At 52.6% G+C, this 21,174-nt stretch overlaps 1 protein-coding gene across 5 annotated transcripts in view; it reads right to left on the bottom strand.

Annotated features, from left to right (window-relative positions):
- FRMD5 (FERM domain containing 5) overlaps positions 1-21,174 on the bottom strand; it is a 303,156-nt gene that overhangs the window by 25,088 nt on the left and 256,894 nt on the right. For all 5 annotated transcript variants that reach the window (XM_073304542.1, XM_073304538.1, XM_073304544.1 and 2 more), the window contains exons 11-13: positions 15,337-15,411; positions 14,350-14,418; positions 9,555-9,661 (exon numbers count right to left, since the gene is read on the bottom strand). In XM_073304542.1, the coding sequence (XP_073160643.1) occupies positions 9,555-9,661; positions 14,350-14,418; positions 15,337-15,411 (251 nt within the window). The remainder of the gene's footprint in view (positions 1-9,554; positions 9,662-14,349; positions 14,419-15,336; positions 15,412-21,174) is intronic.

Here is a 21,174-nt window from a genome sequence, read left to right as displayed (position 1 = left end):
AATTTTGGGTGTCCACAATGAGTGATCTGGTCTGATTCTCCATTCCTTTAACGTGTGGTTTTGTTTGTTTTTTGGTTTTTTAAATTCTGCTCCCTTAATGCTTTTGATGACTAAGGGGCTCAAGTTGTGGTCCAGTAGCATCAATCCCAGTAACTAGGAGGCAGCCTGATGTCTGTACTATGGGCCAGACGGTTAGCTGGAATAAGTTCATGCCCCTGGAGTCAATGAAGCCATGCTGACTTATACTAGCTGAGGATCTGACTCTAGGTATTGCTTTCTCAAAATACTGCAACTTCCTAGCAGCACAAAACTGCATGAAATTATAACCTCAGACCCTGCATGTCCCAAAAATTTGTCACCTGCAGGAGTGGCAGACAGGCTATCAAAACCATCATTCATGTGGCAGGATGAACTTCCCTCTGGGCGAGGGTTCGCCCCAGCCTTGGCCCCCTTACCCTGTCTGCATTCCCCCTCGGCCAGAGCCGTGGCCCTGCTCCCAGTTCAGGAGGGGGACGGTGTAAAAAAGTTTGGGACCATTGTATTACAGACAGTGAACCCCAGCATGCTGGGCCCCACCTGTGCCTGCCTGCCCTACTTCCCCTAGGGCATGGCCCTGGAAGGAGGGGCAGTGGCACAAGCTCCCCACCCCAGCCCTACCTCTTGGGGTTGCCAATCTGCTAATCGCACAGAACTGAACACCCTTCGCAGAGCAGGGCCGGCTCTAGGGCTTTCACTGCCCCAAGCTGAGGTGGGGCTGGGGCTCACAGTTGGTGCTGGAAGCGGAGGGTCGGCACCTTCTCCCAGTGCCTGCAGGGGTTTTCCCCGTGTCCCTGCCGCGAAGCCCCAAGATAAGGGGCAGCCCAGCAGCCAGGGCACAGACCCAGCTGCCCGGCAGGACTCGCCCTCTCCTCCCCAGGTAGTGGCTGGGCCCGGGCAGCTCAGCATCCCGGGGCTGTGGTCGGGGGCGGGGAGGCGCAATGCCCTCGCCCCGTCTAAGTGGCACAGCTCTGAGAGTGCAACTGCCCCGAAAAAAAAGGAGGGCTGGGATCCCACCCCTGGCAATGTGCCACCCCACACACACGCGTGCTTTGGGGGTGCCTAGAGCCGGTCCTGTCTCTGAGGCCCTGCCCCGTGGAAACACGCTGGCATGGCCCCGTCCGTTCTCAGCCCCCCCCCCCCCCCCCATAGGAGGGACGCACTTGCACAGGGGGAAAGGCAGCCCCTATAAATTAAGGCTGAAGAGGCTGCATGGGGCAACTCTGTACCCCCTGGCCCAGGCAGCGATGTTGGCTGAAAAACAAGTGCAGGGGGACAATAGGCCGCTGCCTGCTTAAAATTCAAGCCGCTAGCGCAGGTGGGTGCAGGGAGGGCACAAACCCCACTCCCTCCCGCTGCACGAGCGCTGCCTGGCCCGGGCCAGCAAGCGCCACTCGAGCCGTTCGTATGAGCACCCTGGGGGCTGAATTCAAAGCCCCCTGCCCCGCCCCGCGGCCTGCCGCTCTGAGCCGCGCTGTTCGTGCTCCAACCGCCCAGCTTTTGCGCCAAGGCCTTGGGGCTGCGCTAATTTACAGCATCCCGTCCCAGGGACACGCGGGTGCTGCCTGCTCTCAGGCCCCTACAGGCGAGCGCCTGGTACGGTGTCAAATGGTCCTAGCCCCGCTCTAGCACTGCGCCTGCGTCAACTGCCCTGCCAAAAGACCGTGACACAAGCCTTCCCTTTAAAACACGGCGGAGCGCCTGTCCGCGGGCCTTAAAAGCCAACCTCCTTCACCCTCCCACCCCCAAATCGAGCAACTTACATTTCCCTCACCAGCCTTAACTCGGCACCCACCCTGCCTGCTGACTTTCCACCCATGGCTGGAGTCGCCCTCTGGCCCCCGCCTGAAGCTCACCCGCCCTCTGCTGCGGGGGGGATTGGCCGTTAAGCTGTAGAACAGCCGCCTCCCCCGCGCTGTGTCTGGGGCCTGTGCCGGTGAAGCCCCAGGCAGCCGGGTCTGTTGTCACTGGCAGCTAAGGTGAGAGCAGCACGCTGGCCACCCCTAGGCGGTGGGACGGGATGGACATGCCTCTAGGAATAGGGCCCATAGCATGGCCTAGATCTCACACGGGGAAATCCCCTGCTGGGCCGAGGGGCAAGTACAAAACCCAGACAGCTTCAGGCTGAAGAAGTGGGGCCTAGGTCTCATACCAGCCACTCTGCCGAGGGCTGCGTTTCCTCCTTAGGCAATAACAGCAAAAAGTGCCCGGTCCCCCTCCAATCAGGGCCCCTGCCCGTGGCTGCGGCAAGACGAGAACATGATAATTTCAGTAGAGCGAACACTGCTACTGTTTCCCCTGGAGCGAGCAATCACCAGCGCGCTGGGTTGGGGGCGGGGGCTGAACCTGCTTCCAGCCAAGTGTGGAATCTTCCCCATCATATTTTCCAGCTCGCACCCTGGGCTCCTTCCTGAGTACGCAGCCCTCCTGAGCCCACTCGTTTTAAAATGAATGACTTGCTCCAGGAGGCATTTGCCCAGCCCTGCCTGACGACATGCAGGATGGCCCCAGCGCTAAGCACAGCAGAGCAATGAAAATGGTCGCATCCCGCCACGTATTTTTGTTCTAAGGAGGCTAAAAGTTTCTGTAAGCCAATCCCCAGGCTGCAGTCGTGAACCTTTCTGTCTGGGACAGCACGTTGACTAACGCCTGTCAGACACTGCTGGGGACTTACACAGCGAGCTTTGGGTTTTCTGCTGCTGCCGGCCATCACCCTGGTATCCGAGCTCCTGCAAGTGTCGGAACGAGCACTCTCTGTCCATGGACTCCTGCACTGGGGACCTTCCTATTCAGCCCCCCCGCAACCGTCCCTCCTGGCTGTTCTCTCTAACAGAGTCTGGTCTAAGCCACCAGCGCCAACCACGCCGCCCTGGGGGAAAGGCGTGAGCCAGACTTAGGCCCAGCGGTAACACAGGCCAGCTGCTGTGGAGAGCACAGTAAAAGTGCAGGAGGGGACACCACGTTGATTTGAACCTGGAGCAAGGGTGCCCATTCCTCGCGCCCAAGGCCTGGCTCGGTGGGAGGGGAGTAGCGCACGGTAGCGCCGTCCGGCCAGCGCACAAAGTGCTGGGGACGTGCGGGTGTACGAACAAGCTAACTGGGAACGGCAAAACGCCAAACAGCGACTCCCAAGCAGGGATGTGGCCGCTACTTACCTGGTGTGAGCACGGCGCGCTGGTCCCGGGGCGCATCGCGGGCGAAGCCGGGGAGGGCCGGGAGGAGAGGCGAGGCACCGAGGGCTTTGCCCAGCAGCCGGGGGCCCAGGTTCAGCACTCGCACCTTCACATCCCGGCAGCAGTGGTTGATTATCCGCAGATGGACGGAAACTTTTGTTTTAATCTTTATCAGACACTTCCCCATGGTGACCTTGGACTAGCCCACTTCCTGCAGCCTCCCCGCTCCCCTGCGCTCAGCAGCAGGGCACGGGACGGAGCCGCCGCAGGAACTGCGGGAATGCAGGGTGAGGGCTGCAGCCGCGTCACCCAGTGGCACGCATGACCTCAATGACTGCGGTGCAGCTGACCCTGGAGCCAGCGCTATTTTGGGATCCCGTGTTTCCGGGTACCCAGCTGAAGTGAGAGTGAGGAAAGGCAGCTGCAGTGCTGGGGGTGGACAGCCTGGGGGTTGGTTAGAATAACGCTGTTAAATGTTATTTAATTCCCTGCTTGCTTTGCCGTTGATCCTTTTGTGGCACATTTGACATGCTACAGCACTAAGTCCTGTGTCACAACAACACAATGGGGCTGGCCATGGGCTCCGGGGCTGACCCCCCCGGCCCAGCCAGTCAGCACAGAAATCAACCTGATATTCGCTGTATTCAAACCAATCCTTTACCTCCTCTGGGACCATCCCCAGTCTGCTCAGCACCCCCTAGAACAGGGGTGGGCAAACTTTTTGGTCCGAGGGCCACATCTGGGTGGGGAAATTGCATGCAGGGCCATGAATGTAGGGCTGGGGCAGGGGGTTGGGGTGCGGGAGGGGGTGCGGTGTGCAGGAAGGGGCTCAGGGCAGGGGATTAGGGGGCAGGAGGGGTGCATAGTGTGGGAGGGGGCTCAGGGCAGGGGTTGAGGTGTGAGCTCTGGCCCTGCACCGCTTACCTCAAGCGGCTCTGAGGTGGCAGCGGCGCATAGTGGGGCTAAGGCAGGCTCCCTGCCTGCCGTGGCCCCGCACCGCTCCCAGAAGCGCCCAGCACCACGTCCCTGGGGAGGGGGCAGAGGGCTCCGTGTGCTGCCCTCGCCTGTGGGTACCTCCCCCAAACCTCCCATCGGCCGCGGTTCCCTATGCCCAGCCAATGAGAGCTGCGGGGGAGGTACCCGCAGGTGAGGGCAGCGCACGGAGCCCTCTGCCCCCCCTCTCCAATGGGCTGCAGGGAGCCTGCCTTAGCCCCGCAGCACCATGGGGGTGGCAATCCCACAGGCCAGATCCAAAGCCCTGAGGGGCTGGATCCGGCCTGCGGGCCGTAGTTTGCCCACCCCTGTGCTAGAATGCACTATGGGCCCAATCCTGCCTCCACTGAGGACAGTGGCAAAACTCTCTGGCTACAAGGGGGCAGGCCTAGGCCCTGCAATCGTGCTGCGTCGGAGCCGGAATACACTGGCTTTGGGAAACCCCGAGGCCCAACAGCCTTTCCCGTGGGAGGCTCCGTCTGTATCAGTCCCCGTTCCATGCGCCAGCCTGTGGAACAAGGGCATTCTGCATCTGCAGTGGGGACTAGCTCTGCCCCAAGCTTCCCGACGCAGCTGAGTGCAGGGCTGTGTGGGGCTTGTTTCCCACGGAAAGTGTTATTTGGGCTAGGATACAGCGACGGGCAGGCAACCCTGCCCAACACACCTGTTATCCCCTGGGATTTACACCACCGTTTCCTTTCCCTGACACCATCAGCTGCTGCCCGGGAAGGAAAGGATCTGTTTGGCCGGGATGCCTTTCCCCTCCCGCCGGAGCACAGATCTGTCTGTCACTGGGAAGGGCTGTTTGCAGTCAGCAGGCAGATATTTCAGTGAAGCCGACAGACTGAGCAGAGGTTTCGCTTTCACCAGCAGGAATCTTTTCGCTGCCCAGAACTCCCACCGAGCATCTGGGCGCTAGTGACAGTGACTCAACCGTCCCTCTGTTCGTTTTTATTTGAAAGTTGCCACTAGCTGTTGCACCACGAGCTTTGTCGTGATGGGGGAGCCCTGCGGGAACAACCCCCTCCCCTCTGCACAGGGCCAGCTAGGGTAAGTTATCAAAGGAATGCCTGGTTAGTCAAGCACCTCTCATCCCCGTTAGCACAGGTTCCCAGGCTACAAGGCCGTGCACGCTTTGAAAATGCAGGGTTTCTGTTCCAAAGCATCCCCTCCCGCCCCGCCAGCCGACCGCTGGGAGACAGCAGAGCACGGACGAGCTGTTTGCTACTGAATCAGCTTTATGTACCTGGAAGCATTAAAATACAACTAATTCCCTGGCTGCTGGGGCTGCGGTCTGGTTCTTAAGCCCCGGGCTAAGGTCGGGTGCACAAGGCTTGGGAGTGGGAGCTCCCAGCAGCCTTCGGGCTAGTAAATATGACCTGGGCCAGGCTTTCGCCCAGCCGGGGAGCCACCTCTCTCCAAAGTGGGCAGAAGAGAGCAACGGTCCGAGAAGGGTAAGGGCAGTGGTCGGGCAAGGGGGCCTTATCACTGCCCTGCCTATGCAGGATTCCTGTCTCTGCAGACAAGTTGTGAAGAAACCAAGGGAATTCCTAGGCCACCAGCTTGTTACACCAGGGCTAAGACTGTAAATAGCTACCAGCCACCTTAAAAGCAAGCTGCAGTTCTCTTAACCCACACAAACGTTAGCCTGACAATTCAAAACGATTGTTTTTATTTGGTTTTTAAGTGAATCCCGGAAGAAACCTGGGAATGAAAGTCCCTCGGCAGCCGAGAAGCCAGGGCCTGATTCTGATCTCACTGCCGCTGGCGTAGCTCTGCCATCTTCCTGGGAATTTCTCTGGATTTGCCGCCATAAGAGATCGGCGTCAGGCCCGCAGCCACATTTTCAGCAGGCCACTGGCCCTGTGTTCACACCTGTGAGTGCATAGGTTTGCATGTGCAGAGCAGAACCTGGGATCTGTCTGGCACGCACAAATGCAGGTTTTGTGTGTGCAAAACACAATCACAGATGTTCCAGATAATATTAGGGGGGGGGGCGATCAGTGACACTCTGTCACAAAGAGCCTGCTCTGTGCAGGCCGCAGCACAGCCTGGTGGCCAGGTTGAAAATTAAAAAGAAGTTTATATTTCATGAACTCACCAAATCCCTGGAAGACTTCCTCTCCTCCAGCTCAGAAACAGCCAAACCAACGTGATTATAAAGATGGGGGGAAGGGGAGAAATAGTCCCTGGCCAAGTCCTTGTGTATCTAGTTTTAGCCTTGAGGAAACTTTCCTAGCTGAGTGATAAACCAGCCGCTGAGAAATGGCCCTCATGCTGGATTGCTGCTGGACCCTGAATTAAAGGTTTCAGAGTAACAGCCGTGTTAGTCTGTATTCGCAAAAAGAAAAGGAGTACTTGTGGCACCTTAGAGACTAACCAATTTATTTGAGCATGAGCTTTCGTGAGCTCACGAAAGCTCATGCTCAAATAAATTGGTTAGTCTCTAAGGTGCCACAAGTACTCCTGAATTAAAGGAGGCCCAGCCCGTCTCACACACCCCCAGGCTCTCCTAAAACCTTCACTTTCATTGTCAGAGCAGAGCAATAAAGTTCCATCTGTCACCAAAACAAGTAAAGAGCAATCAGCAGAGCAGTTCCCGTGTGAGACACACATCGGGGGCAGCCACTTCCCCTGGCCTTCCACAGCCTCAGGGACTGAGTGGCAGTCAGTGAACTGCCCCCGCCTGGTGCAGCCCCCCCACAAAAGGGAAGGAGGAGACAGGACTGTTCAGAGGAGGAAACGTACGTTGGCTCCCCCAGCTCCATCCAGAGTGCAAGTTTGCAGCCAGAACTGAAACAACTCACTCAAAGGCACCAGAAACGTGATTCATGTTGGTTACACAAGGGCCACTTCTCTGCTGTGGAGAGAGGCCCAGCTCGCTAGTTAACATGGGAACTCGGGAGTGTATTTCATGGTCCGCTTCACACCTTTTATTCCCAGTCACCCTGGTGCTCAGGCTCGGCAGGTGTGGGCTCAAAGCACGCACTGTAGCCGGGCACCTCTGGCACAATCCAGCCAGGGACATTGGGTTTTTCTCCAGTACCAGGCGCCGAGGGAAGCCAAATCCCTGGAAGCTGTGCAGAGGGCAGATTCCCTACGAGCACGTTGCCATGTCTTTCCTCGTCAGAGCTGCAGCTCAGCTCCGCATGGCTGAGAGGAGCCAGGGGCAGGTAATGCAGCATCTCCGTACCCTATTGCGCACTTGGATCGTCCCCCACTCCTTGGTGCAGCAGTGACTTACTCTCGCCAGTCGGTACACGTAGCAGAGAAGTGGGATGTGTGTAAGCTACAAGACCACCCTTCTGCTTTCCTCCTTTCACACCCTGGATTCTGCTACACAAAGCAGGCAACTAGAACAGGTCTGTCGCTCCGCTGGGGGTGGGGCAGCGATGGCTGAGTGGCTAAGAGCTGCCAGGTTTGCCGGAAGTGAGTGCAGTAGCTGCAGCCAGTCATTAGCAGCAGGGTAAGTGGAGGGGGAGTCTGGCCCTTTACAGGCAAGGGAGGTAGTTTGGGGGGACAGTTACCCTGGTCCATGTGTCCAGGGAAAGCAGCTGAAGGCTGGAAAAACAACAGGCAGACCCAGGGAGGGAAAATATGGGAGCAGTTAGTGTCTGGGAGAGGGAAGGTCTGGGGTCATCCCAAACCATTGTTCCATGAAGGGCACCCTCTCTCCCAGCCAGCGCCGCCGGGGAATTGGGGTTATCAGACCCACCTGCAGAGAGTCAAGGGACTGATGAGCTGGCTGGGTGGGTGACTCAAAAGTCAAGGGAGAGCTGCTGTGCCTGAAAGGAAGAACTCAGCTGGGACACAACCAAGGAGGAAGGGCTGGGGCTGCGGGAGGGTACAGGCCAGGCCTGGAAACACACAGCTCCTAAAGAAGGCTGTGAACCCCTGAATCTAAAAGGGGAGCTGGTTAGTATGACTACATTACCCCAAATGAGGGGGCATATTCTTCTTACAGATATTGGGTGTAAAGGGATGAGGGATAGCTCAGTGGTTTGAGCATTGACCTGCTAAACCCAGGGTTGTGAGTTCAATCCTTGAGGGGGCCATTTAGGGATCTGGGGCAAAAATTGGGGTTTGGTCCTGCTTTGAGCAGGGAGTTGGACTAGATAATCTTCTAAGGACCCTTCCAACCCTGATATTCTATGATTCTATGAGGGGGTGGGTATTTGGGGAAGAAGCCAGAATAGGGGCAGGGAGGGGGCTGAGTGGGGGCAGAGACTTTGGGGGGGAGGGATAGCTCAGTGGTTTGAGCATTGGCCTGCTAAACCCAGGGTTGTGAGTTCAATCCTTGAGGGGGCCATTTAGGGATTTGTGGCATAAATTGGGGCTTGGTCCTGCTTTGAGCAGGGGGTTGGACTAGATGACCTCCTGAGGTCCCTTCCAATCCTGATATTCTATGATTCACAGGATGGATTAGATATCAGGAAATGGACTAAAATAACGAAATTCTCTGACCCAGGCTCACATTCTCAGCCCTCATTTAGGGGGGAGGGATAGCTCAGTGGTTTGAGCATTGGCCTGCTAAACCCAGGGTGGTGAGTTCAATCCTTGAGGGGGCCATTTAGGGATCAGGGGATGGGTCCTGCTTTGAGCAGGGGGTTGGACTAGATGACCTCCTGAGGTCCCTTCCACCCCTGTGATTCTGTGATTCTATGTCTATACATGTATGTATGTCGTACCTATAGAACTATATATGTGCATAGCTCTCCGTTTGTATATATAATATACATCATTACACAGATAAACGCCCATTACCCGAGAGTCAACTACTCCAAATAACCTGTACCCACCTTTGGCACCTGGGGTCCATATAGCTCTCTCTAACCACACCCACCCACACATTTCACTGGCATGGGAGTCCCCTTCTTTTGACTAATGCCAAGAAGCTGCTAAGATCTATTCTTGTTTCTGTAATGGAGATGAACTGCCCATTGCTGTATTTGACTAGATCCTTTGATCCTTCCTGAGCAGGCCCTTCTGAGTGGATGAGCAGCTACAGCCTTGTGGTGCTGATTGACATCTCCCCTTTACTGGTGACTGGAGCAGAGGAAAAGGGGAGAAGAAATCAGCACATACGTTGCTAGCTGGTAAGGCAGAAACATCCACTGGACTCATAGGTGATTTCTTAATGGAAGTGAGCCACAAATGAGTGTGCAGCTGAATATCTCTGCTCTCAGCCAGGGATTCTCTGCTCTGACTGGCAATTATTCCATTCAGGAGGGGACAAGGAGCATGGATCCAGCTGAAGCATCATTAACTGCACTCTGAGAGGGAGGAGAATGGGAATGGAACACCGCGAATGCACGTAAAACACAGCCAGAGTTATCCATGCCCCGAGCTCACCTTCCATGATTGATATGTGAACAGCTCTCCGTCGAGTCCTGGGGACACTGCTGAGTCTTGGCCCATGAGTGATGGAAGGACAGCTGCGGCTAGGAACCAATCCTGCTCTATAGAAACAGAAAAGAGATGAGCGCTGACACCTAGGGACTAGTAAAAGGAAACCAAGCGAGAGGCAGAAGAGCCAGGCAGGTGCAACTTAATGAAAATGCACACGGCTGCGCTCCCCTTGGCAGGCCGCTCAGGAGCCGGGCACGGGGCTGCCCGACCAGGCGTGGAGAGCCCAGATGCAGGATGTGGGCAGGCACGGTTTCGCTTTTGGCTTCTTTCCTGAGCTCTGCAGGCTCTGGATGCCGGGAGCTGAGAGTGGTGTTTCAAACAAGTAATTATTCACCCCCCCCTCCACAAGCACTGGAGCCCCCCCACCCCTTCACACCAGACAGAAAACAACCTCCTTACAAAACTGAGAAGACCACGAGTCTCTTCCAGAGATGTGCAAAACTACGTCTTTGCGGCTCACGTCGCAGGCACAGCAAACCAAGTGCCCGCTGTTCTGCTCTCCAGGGCACAGAGGAATCCAGGCTCCGGAGGAGCAGGCCTGGGGTCAGCAGAAGTCTTGGAACTGCTGCTTGTTCAGCCCTGTCAAAAGCACGTGAATGCCTGGGAGCAAAAGCTCCACCCTGAGCGTCTGGGAACAGAGCAGCGCTCTGCAGAGCTCCAGGCAAAGCAATTCTCCCCCAGATGTAACCACCGCTCCTTGGCAGGCAGTGCTGGGGCCCCATCTGAGCTCAGTGATGTCTGGTCGGAAAAGAATAACCAACGAAAATATCAGCAGATACTTTTAGCAACAGCTGGATGGACACATGGACATTAAATCAATGAGTTCTTGTGACATGGTGGCTTGGAGCTAAAATCTGCAGCCCTTCCTCAGCTAAGCTCTCAGGGTGGTTTTAGACTAAACTAAAGCTGAGTACGGTTGTCAGGTTTTTGGTCTTTTAGGAGCAGCAAAGGCAGATGCTGGGGACACCTTTTGCTTGGTGCACACACTACACACAGGGCCTGACAACTGAGTGACTCTGATAACACTTGTGTAATGCAGCGGAGAAGCAGCTTGCAGATATATTATAGGTAGGGCCCTACCAAATTCACGGTCCATTTTGGTCAATTTCACAATCATGGGATTTTTAAAATTGTAAATGTAATGATTTCAGCTATTTAAATCTGAAATTTCACAGTGTTGTAACAGTAGGGGTCCTGACTCAAAAGAGGGTTATGGGAGGATCATAAGGTTATTGTAGGGGGTCGCAGTATTACCACCCATACTTCTGTGCTGCTGCTGACGAGGCCTTGCCTTCAGACGGTAAAAGTACACAAGAGACCAGATTTCACGGGGGAGACTAGATTTCCGTGATGCGTTTTTCACGGCTGTGAATTTGGTAGGGTCCTAATTATATTGCACAGTGAACAAGAGAGCATCTCATGGAAGGATCTCCTCCCTGGCATGGGGACTGGAGACAATACAAATGATCCTGGAAGTCTCACTGTGCCTCTGAACATCCCACAAAAGAGAGTACAGACAATGGCAACCAGAAAAAGGTTAAGAGGGCAGCTGGCAGCAGTAAGGAGAGACAACCGGAAAAGTCCAGGCCCTCTTTGGCAAAAACACCAAAAGCAGGGAAGTCAATCCTAGGATCCTGCAGCAGCTGGATTGTGGGTTTTTTTCAAAACGGATTTTCACACATAGCAAAAATGCGAGAGCTTCACTTACAGAACGACATTCTTACACGTTGTAGCTGGAACATGCTGAATAGCAATATAACTACCACGAGAACATATCTGCACAGAGTGAGACTAGACAAAGAGCGTCACTGAATGAGGCTTCAAACCCAAGCTTTTGGAAGAAGGTGGGGACTGAAGTGGGTCAGCAAAGGGCACATTGCAATCTGCGTTGGGACCATTGCAATCTGCGGCGTACCGTCACGAGCAAATGTCTGTGCAAATATGAAGCTGAGCCCATATCCGCCACTCAGGGAACCTCCGACAGAAAAAGCAACACAAGCAAGTGCACGAGAAATAGCAGATTAAAGATGAGCAAGGATCCTCATTGGACATACTGGATGACATCCTGGCACCGCTGAAATCAATGCCAAGAGAACAGATATATTGGAATTGGAGAAGGTACAGAGACAGGCAACAAACATGATTAGGGGTGTGGAAAGACTTCCATATGAGGAGAGATGAATAAGACTGGGACATTTCAGCTTGGAAAAGAGACGATTCAGGGGGCATATGACAGAGGTCTATAAAATTATGACTGGTGTGGAGAAAGTAAACAAGGAAGTGTTATTTACTCCTTCTCATAACACAAGAACTAGGGGTCACCAAATGAAGTTAACAGGCAGCAGGTTTAAAAACAAACCGAAGGAAGTATTTTTTCACACAGCGCACAGTCAACCTGTGAAACTCTTTGCCAGAGGATGTTGTGAAAGCCAAGACTATAACAGAGTTTAAAAAAAAAACCTAGATAAATTAATGGAGGATAGGTCCATCAATGGCTATTAGGCAGGATGGGCAGGGATGGTGTCCCTAGCCTGTTTGCAAGAAGCTGGGAATGGGCGACAGGGGATGGATCACTGGATGATTCCCTGTTCTGTTCATTCCCTCGGAAGACAGGGATACTGGGCTAAATGGATCTTTGGTCTGACGCAGTCTGGCTGTTCTTATGTTCTTAATAAGTCCCCAAGCCGAGATGGTATCATCCAAGAGTTCTGAAGGAAATCAAATGTGAAATTGCAGAACAACTAACCTGTGGTATGTAACCTATCACTGAAACAAGGCTTTGTACCAGATGAGTGGAGGATAGCTAATGTGACACCAATTTTTAAAAAAGGCTCCACAGGTGATCCCGAAAATTACAGGCTGGTTGAAACCAGGCAAACCGGTTGAAACTACAGCAAAGAACAGAACTATCAGACACATAGATGAGTATGATCTGTTGGGGAAGAGTCAATACCGCTTGTGTAAAGGGAAATCATGCCTCACCAATCCATTAAAATTCTTTGAGGGGGACAACAGGCATGTGGACAAGGGTGATCCAGTCAATATAATGTACTTGGATTTTCAGAAAGTTTTGACAGAGTCCCTACGAAAGGCTTTTAAGGGAACTAAGCTGTCATGGGATAAGAGGGAAGGTTCTCTCCTGGATCAGTAACTGGTTAAAAGACAGGAAACAAAGGGGAGGAATAAATGGTCAGTTCTCACAGTGGAGAGATGGAAACAGTGGGTTCACGGAAGGGTCTGTACGGGACAGTGCTGTTCAACATGTTCATAAACAATATGGAAAAGGGGTAAACGGCGAGGCGGCAAAATTTGCAGATGCTACAAAATTACTCAGGATAGTCAAGACCGAAGCTGACAGCAATGAGTTGCAAAGGGATCTCACAAAACTGGATGACTGGGGAATAAAATGGCAGGTGAAATTCAACATTGATAAATGCATGCTAATGTACATTGGAAAAAATATTCCCAACTACACATATATAATGATAGGGTCTAAATGAGCTTTTACCACTCAAACGAGAGATCTTGGTAGTCATCCTGGGTAGTTCTCTGAAAACTTCTGTTCAATGCACAGCAGTGGTGAAAAAGACTAACAATGTTAGGAACTATTAGGAAAGGCGTAGAAAATAAGACAGAAATGATCATAACCATCATATAAACCCACTTTGAATACTGTGTCCCTTTCTGGCTGCCCGTTTCCAAAAGGACATAGTGGAACTGGAGAAGGTGCAGAGAAGGGCAACAAAGATGAGTAGGGGTACGGGGTACGCAGCAGCTTCCATATGGGGAGAACTAAAAAGATTGTGGCCAGTCAGCTTAGTAAAAGGACGACTAAGGGGGCTACAAGAGAGGTCTATACACTCACGAGTGGGGTGGGAAAAATGCATAGAAAAGTGTTATTTGCCCCTTTCCCAAAATACAAAAACTAGGCACCATCTGGTGAAATTAATAGGCAGCAGGTTTAATATAAACAGGAGAGAATACTTTCTCCACATAATGGACAATTAACCTGTGGAACTCACTGCCATGGGATGCTGTGATGCCCCAAAGTATAGCTGGGTTCAGAAAAGAACGAGGTAATTTCATGAAGAACAGGTCCATCAATGGCTATCAGCCAAGATGGTCAGGGATGTAACCCCATGTTTGGGGTGACCCTAAACCTCTGGTTGTCAGAAGCTGGTTGCCCTGTTTTGTACAGTGCCCCTGAAGCTTTGGTACTGGCCACTGTTGGAAGACAGGATACTGGGCTAGGGGGACCTTTGGTCTCACCCAGTATGGCTGTTCTTATGTCCTTCATGGCAAAACTTACACTGACTTCATTGGGGCCAGGATTTCACCCACTGTCTAGACACACCAGCAAAGCTCATTAGCAATGTATTTAAACAAGCCTCTGGGATCTGAAACACCTCACTTAGTCAAAGAATCCAGCCCCACTTCTAGTGCTGCTCGAGTACCAGACTGCAAGAAGTGCTCAGCGTTACCGTTAGACAAAACAGAAGTGAACCAGCGTCCTTACCAGCTAACAATGCCCTTTTACTACCAACCTCGGCTCAGGAATGGTATCGCAGTGATATGCACCCTACTCGTGCAGGAAGCAGCTTGAAAGAGCACTTGCTACACTCTGGCTGTCTACAGGATATTCCCCACACTTCAGGCGGGACTGAAATCAAGGTGAGACGTCGTAGATCAATGCACCTCGTGTCTAGGACTGTGCTATGAAGATGCTGATGGTACTTACCTGTGAATTTCTGGGGGCTCCCTCTTGATCTTGGCACTAGATTCCATCACTTCTTTTGCAACTCGGCCACTGCAAGTGGTTCAAGAACAGAAACAGGGCAAGAACTGAAAAAGCATTCTGGCTATTGCTGAGATTTTTCTACTGCTCTGATAAACAGTCACCCCTTTGCCCCCCCCCCGCCCCATAACAGTACATCCTTCAACAGAACTCCATCCCTACTCCAGTCTCACACACAGGAACCGAACGCTGTGGGCAAACAGTCTCCAAATGGAGAAGAAAAGACAGACGTTTGCTAAAAATGAACAGGTTTGGGGTTCCAGAAGGGCAGCAACCCTTTCGGTCACATCCTGTTCAATCAGTCCGTCCCACCTCCTGGAATGCCACATCCCCCTTGAGTGGAATTTCATTCTCCTCTGATGAGTAGGATTCTGACCATCAAACAACAGCGGACACTCCAGACTGACGCATGTGTGCGTGAGATCAGAATTTGGCCCAATGTCTCCACACTGTTTGGAGCCTCTTTACACACCTCTAACACTTGGCTGTGTCCCACACTTTGATCGTTCCTTACAGCCTGCTAAAATTCAGCATCTAAACTTCGGATGCAGGAAGGAACATCGCCTTTGAGGAACTGGAATGTTTCAACGCGTTGCTGTATTTTTAAACATCAGCTGCAATTTTTTCTCTCTCACTCTCTCAATTTTTTTTTTTTTTTTTGGTCTGTTGCGGTGAGAGAGGTGTAAGGGATAAAATTAGGAACAACACGTAGCAAAATAAAACAAAGCCCAAGGAAATATAAAAGGACAGCTAGGTTACTTGGCTACCTGGAAATGCTTTGATACAAAAATCTCCTGCGACAAAGGAGTCTCTTTTCAGTAAGACTTTCAGAAAAGTCTTGTATTTAATGCAGTCAGGAAGCTGCTACATCCACCACCCAGGAGTGTCTGAAAATATATCCAGTAACTGCTACTTACTGTCATTATTTACCTGTATCGGAACCGGCTTCCTTTAAAGAATAAGTTGCTGCTGGATACTGTGCGGACCTGGCTTGACTTCTCCAACCTGAAACAAGACCAAGAACATGGAGAACCCTCCACAAACAGGTCGGGCTGCGGCAGGCCAATGCCTATGGATGCGACACAGCTCGCTGGCCATGTTTTACCAAGAGCGGCAGCCCTGGCCTTTGGGGTGCAGCTGATTCTATTAAAGGATCGACCAGTGCACCCTCAAACGGAGCCCACGACAGACAGCGCCTTCCCTTCCGCGGCCCCTACCACACATTCTCCGCTTCCAACCCCAGGTGGCAGCAGGGAGCGGGATCCTGAAGAACTCGAAAACATCTACACAGGCACTCAGTGAGGGCATTACCAACTGCCATCAAACAGGGAGCGGTTCTGAGCACCCACAGCCCCCAGGGAATCAGGCCTGCTCAGGACCAGCCACTTCAACAGACAGTAACACCCCGTGTTACTTGCAAACGCAGCCCAAAACGTGCCAGTCGGCTCTCCTTGCTCAGAGCCAGCTCCCTCCCCGCATCCCTGGGGGCTGGAGCATGGAACTGACGGCAAACCATTAGGCCATCTGCGAAACAGGGCTCAGCCCTGAGCTGGAGGGAAAGCAGCCAGCCCACATCATTAACCCAGCCCTGAATGGTAAGCATGTAACCCAAGTCCCAGGGACACTGCCCCTCTGGCAGGGTGGGCACAGATAGCCCTTGGGGTCCCTGCAGCCCCACCGCGCTGTACGGCCGACAGTCACGCGGGCACGGTGTGACCGGACTGTCCTCACGCCACAGCGCTGCAGTCCCCGCCGCAGACGTTCACTAGAAGAGCGCACGCTGAAGGCAACTTCGGAGGGGCGTAAGGGCGACGCAGGGACAAGTGGACTGTGAAAGCTGTTCGCCGTGGGGTCGAACCTGCCCTCGGGACAGCGAGTTCTGCTTGCTCAAGCGCATTACAGCCACGCCCGTCGGAAAAGGGCAGATCAGACATGCTGCCAGCTTGCTCCCTGGAGCCCAGGAGCAGACGGGCTGCCGGCTCCGGGTCGCTATGGCACTGCACAGGGGCTGTGTTCTGGTCTGAGCTGGCCGCGGGAGAAGCCCCCTCCCACGGGGGAGCTGTGTAACCATCTCCTCCCACACCTGCCACAGGGGAGCGAGGGTGTGTGGGACCGTCCCCAGGAAGGGAGGGGTGGAGTGGAGCTCCCCTATCCTCCAGGGGCACAAACTGGAGCAGGTCCCCAGCTGCTCTAACAGACCCCAGGGCCCGCTCCCTGCAGCCCTCGCCTCTCAGCTCTGCTCAGGCACAGGGGAGAATCCGGCCCTCTAGTCCCCTCCCCCGCCCCGAGCAAACGTACTTTGGGTGCAGTCTGCTCCCCAGGACCCAGCCCAAGTTACTGCGATGGGATCTCCAGGGACAGGGGGATCCCTCCCTCAGGCCGTGCACACTGCTCCAGCCTCGGGCAGCTGCACACTCTCTGGTCCCATGTTCCCGTCCCACGGCGACAACGGCAGAGGCATTCATGCAGTGCTGGGTGCACCCCCAGGCCTCGCTCACGGAGCCACGCATGGATCTGCACCAACCTTCCAACCCATTCAGCAGAACCGCATGGTCCTGCCACGTCTGGGTCAGTCAGAGGAGCTGGCAGGGTTTGCTCCTCTCAGCAGAGGGGATTCACAATGGTCAACATACCGGCTCTTCGTTCTACTGCCCGTGGCACGAGAGGCAGCCCACACATGGTGTGGGAAAGCCGCACAACTGCCGGGCTTTGCTTTTCTGTTCCATGAAGAGGATTGCCTATTTTGGGGGCGGGGGAGGAGTGGCGACCTTTTGCAGGTTTTTGCCCGCAAGCAGAACTGCTCTTGAGTGAAAAACTGCAAATTCAATACAAGAATCCTGATTTCAGGCAACATGAATGGAGGAGAAATCAACGCCCCCCTCCTGGATCACATATGAACACACAGGAAGTGCCGTCCACGGAGAAAACGGCTAGTCTACAAAATGGCCTGTACAGCAAATAACCCTTTCATTGCGCAGCCGGAGCCTGAGGAGCTGGACGAAGAAACTGTCAGCACTAGCCAGCCTGTCCTCTGGGGGAGTTTATTTGGTTAGTGATGTTTCTATGGCTTCTGCATGTAAATGTCTAGTGAGCTCTGGAACATGCTGCTAGCTTATCTTGTACCAGCGCTTGTCAGGGTAGGGTGGCTTGTGGGACATCCACATACAATGACTCTGACTTGAAATGATTTAACTGTGGACTTTATCTGTGACCTCGATTAACCCCAAACCATCACAGGCAAGGAACTGCGCAGAAGAATGGGCGGACCCCGGGAGTTGCTGAGCAAATGCCGAGACCCTGCAGCTCCCACCGCCTCAGAGAGCATTTGCAGCTGCTTGGCTCCTCCCAGGACTGGGCCCAAATCTGCTCCCAGGACAGCCCTGCTATACATGAAGTTTCGCGGTCGCCGTGATCTCTACGGGAGGGTCCACTGCTTTAGCCCAAAGCTGGTGCACACGCTTTCAGGCAACATCACTTAAGTGTTTTCAAAATGTTCTCCTGATGGAGCTTACTGGAATCGCAGCACAGTACAGAGACAGTGGTGCGGTCGCAGGGCAACAAATGCCTTTCCCCGAGCCGCTGGCCTCACCTCTTCTACAGCGCGCAAGGAAGGGAACGCAGCCCTTTTGGGCTCCCTGACACACAGCATACCAGGGCAGGCCTGCCCCTCCTCCTTCCACTACCCCTTCCCTGGGGGAACAAACAGCTGTTTTTATTCTACTTAGATCTGGAGCTGATTGAACCTTTGTAGTCAAAACTTTTTTCTGTTGAAGGAGGTGGGTTCTTCCACCTTTTTACTGCCAGAAGCAGGTGGTTACATTTTTCAGGCTTTGTCCATCACAAATGGAAAATGTTCTGTTTTCCACAACTGAACAAACATTGAGTTTTGACAAAAGAACCAGAACTGGGTGAAACAAATTCATGGATATAAATTTTTTCATCCTTTAATTCCAAACAATTTTCACAGAACGTTTGAAATCCATTTTTGAACCAGCTCCAGTTACGATCAGGAACAGCCCTGACCTGGAAACTTAAATCCAACCCTCCCTCCTCACCAAATGTCAGGAATTTGAATTCCCAGGTTCCATCCCATCCCAACAGGTTTGGTTCTGATGCTGATCCAAAGGTGGGAGGCATCTGATTCAGGCTGGAGACAGCATGTGGCCAGCCCAAGATGGCAGAAATCTTACAAGAACAGTTGCTCTCACGCCAGCTGCACCATTGAACGTGGCGTTTAAGAATGTCAGCACCAGCGTCTAACCCCCATCCTGCAAACACTGAGCACACTGATGCACTTATCTGCTCTGAATAGTCCCATTAACCCCCAGAGGTACTCCTACAATCAATGTACGTGAACGGGACTGCTTGTGCCAGTAAGCAGCATGGTTGGCAGAAAGCATGGGCAGGATCAGGCCCCTCATCTAAGGTGGATGAGGATACTGCCTCTTACTCCAATCCTCTTAAAAGAAAATGGTAACTAGAGATGGGGCAAGGAGCTGTCGCTCTGCAGGGAATCTGCACATCCCATAGCTAGCACTATGTGATGGACTCCAGAAACAGCTCCAGTTATTTGTGGTTTATCCTCGTGCAACAGCAGCTAATGAGGGAGAGGGTGGAGGCAAAGAGCCAGGGCCTTCTGGCTGCCACGTTCCTTTCATTCTCCCGCTCTCAAATTGATCTCACAGATCTTACCAGATGTAACTTTTAGCAGCAGCAGCAGATAGGAGTCTGACACTGACTGAGAATGGTAATGAGACAGAATTCAAAGAGTCGGCCCTCTGAGATATATAACACAATGAGATAAGATAAGTGGCTTACACAGGACAGTAGGCTGGAATGGAAAGGACTGCTAAGAGCTTGAGTTCTAATTATATCTATTCACAACCCTCCAATCATTAATACTGTACCTCCCTCGGCGACCTGCCAAGAACTGGGACAGACACGTTTCCTGAACTTTACCCAAGCACCCTAAAGGCCTATTACAATGAGCTGCTCTTTAACCATGGTGCAGCCCTTTGAAAGAGAACCTGGGCTCAGACAGCATCTCCAGCGCAATGAGCGCTCAGAGGAGGGAGACGTGGAGGGTCTTTATTCGGTGGTGATGTAGGAATATGAGTTGCCCCTGGCTGTCCACTGGTGGCATTCTGCCACGCTGGGCAGTCACAGATACGTCCAGACACAATGAACACAGGCATCGCACTTCACCATCAGGCCAAGCCAAGAACACTGCACCCCAGGAGACGATTAACAAGATTCTGTGTTTGGTTTCTGTGTGGGCTGAAACTATCCAGTGTATTAAGATACCTACCAGAACCTCTGACTGGGAGGATGCTGAGTACACAGATCACGCACTACCTGGAGGCAGCCTGGCACCTTTCTGGATGAGACTTTGGTCAGAAATACATCAGACGCCCTGACGGATGACACCACCTGCTCCTCAGTCATCCCGGGAGAATCCAGCATGACCCCCATTGAGCAGTACACACACACTGCAGCATGAATGAAACCACGATCCATTTTAACGGGTGCGTAACCCACCAACATTATTAGTCGTAACAAAAAGTTGTAATGCAATAGAGCAATTTCATTTCATGTTCACATAACGAGAAACGAAACCTGCTGATTGCAGTATTCCCAAAGAGAATACAGAACACTTTATCTTACATCTCACTGATTACAATAAAACTCATTACAAAGTACAAAACAGTCTATTTTTAAGTAAAACAGAAAGCAGTGTGGTGAAACCAAAATGTTCTATCTGATGTCTTATTGATTTACAGATCAGTGACTTCTTTCATACCCTGATTCTTTCAAGATCAAACTAATTAATCAAAAGAAGAAAGGAACAGAAAACTGACGTGTTTTCCCAAACAAGCATCCCAGAGAGTTCCGGCTTTGTAAAGGTGCAACAATTTCTACCCTAAAGGCTTCCCCACTTTTCAGCCCCTCCCTCTCCCTTTTGGAAACAAGGAATGTCTGTCTGGGGTGTTCTGAATTTGGTGACAAAGCACCGTACATTTATATCACAGGACTGTAATTCTTCAAGGATTGCTGAAAGGTTGTATACTGAAAATTTTTGATTTCACCCAAGAAAGCTGACGCAGTACGATCCCTGGTTCTTCCAGCAGCTGTCCAGTCCTCTCCAATGCAATTTCAGAAACTCTCTTTGAGACAAAACTAATGACAAACTCTTGAGTCCTGAGATAACCATGTACAAAAGAGCAATGTGAGATGAACTATCCCAGTGCTTTGCAGTCTGCTCTGAGGAGTTCACTTTACAAACTCCACCATGGGTCATTGGGCGGGAATTAAGTGGTGCACCGGCCTCAGGCTGCCCCTTTGCCTGAGGCTTGTTCCATCAGTGGAAGCTGCTTGCATGCATTCAAGTGCAGAGCTGGGCCGATATCATTTCACAGCGAGGGACCCGAGACTGCAGTTTTTACTGAGAATGAGCATTAAACCCCCACCCGAGACTAGGTCTGTACATTAAAGGCTGTTCTATTTGGCGGGGGTCTGATATGGCTCATCACCATAACAGCTGAGCGCCTCACAATCTTTAATGGATTTTATCCTCACAAGACCCTGCTGCTCCCTATAGTACAGATGGGAACTGAGGCACAGAAAGATTAAGTGACTTGCCCACGGTCAGACAGGAAGTCTGGCAGAATTGGGAACTGACCCCGGGTTTCTGAAGTCCCAGCCTAGTGCTCTGATCCCTAGACCATCCTTCCTTCCCTATTCAGAAGGGAGAAGGGCTTGAAGTGTCCG

This window comes from Lepidochelys kempii, chromosome 10, assembly GCF_965140285.1.
Source record: "Lepidochelys kempii isolate rLepKem1 chromosome 10, rLepKem1.hap1, whole genome shotgun sequence".
NCBI lineage: Eukaryota > Metazoa > Chordata > Testudines > Cheloniidae > Lepidochelys > Lepidochelys kempii.
This window is presented reverse-complemented; position numbering and strand designations above follow the sequence as displayed.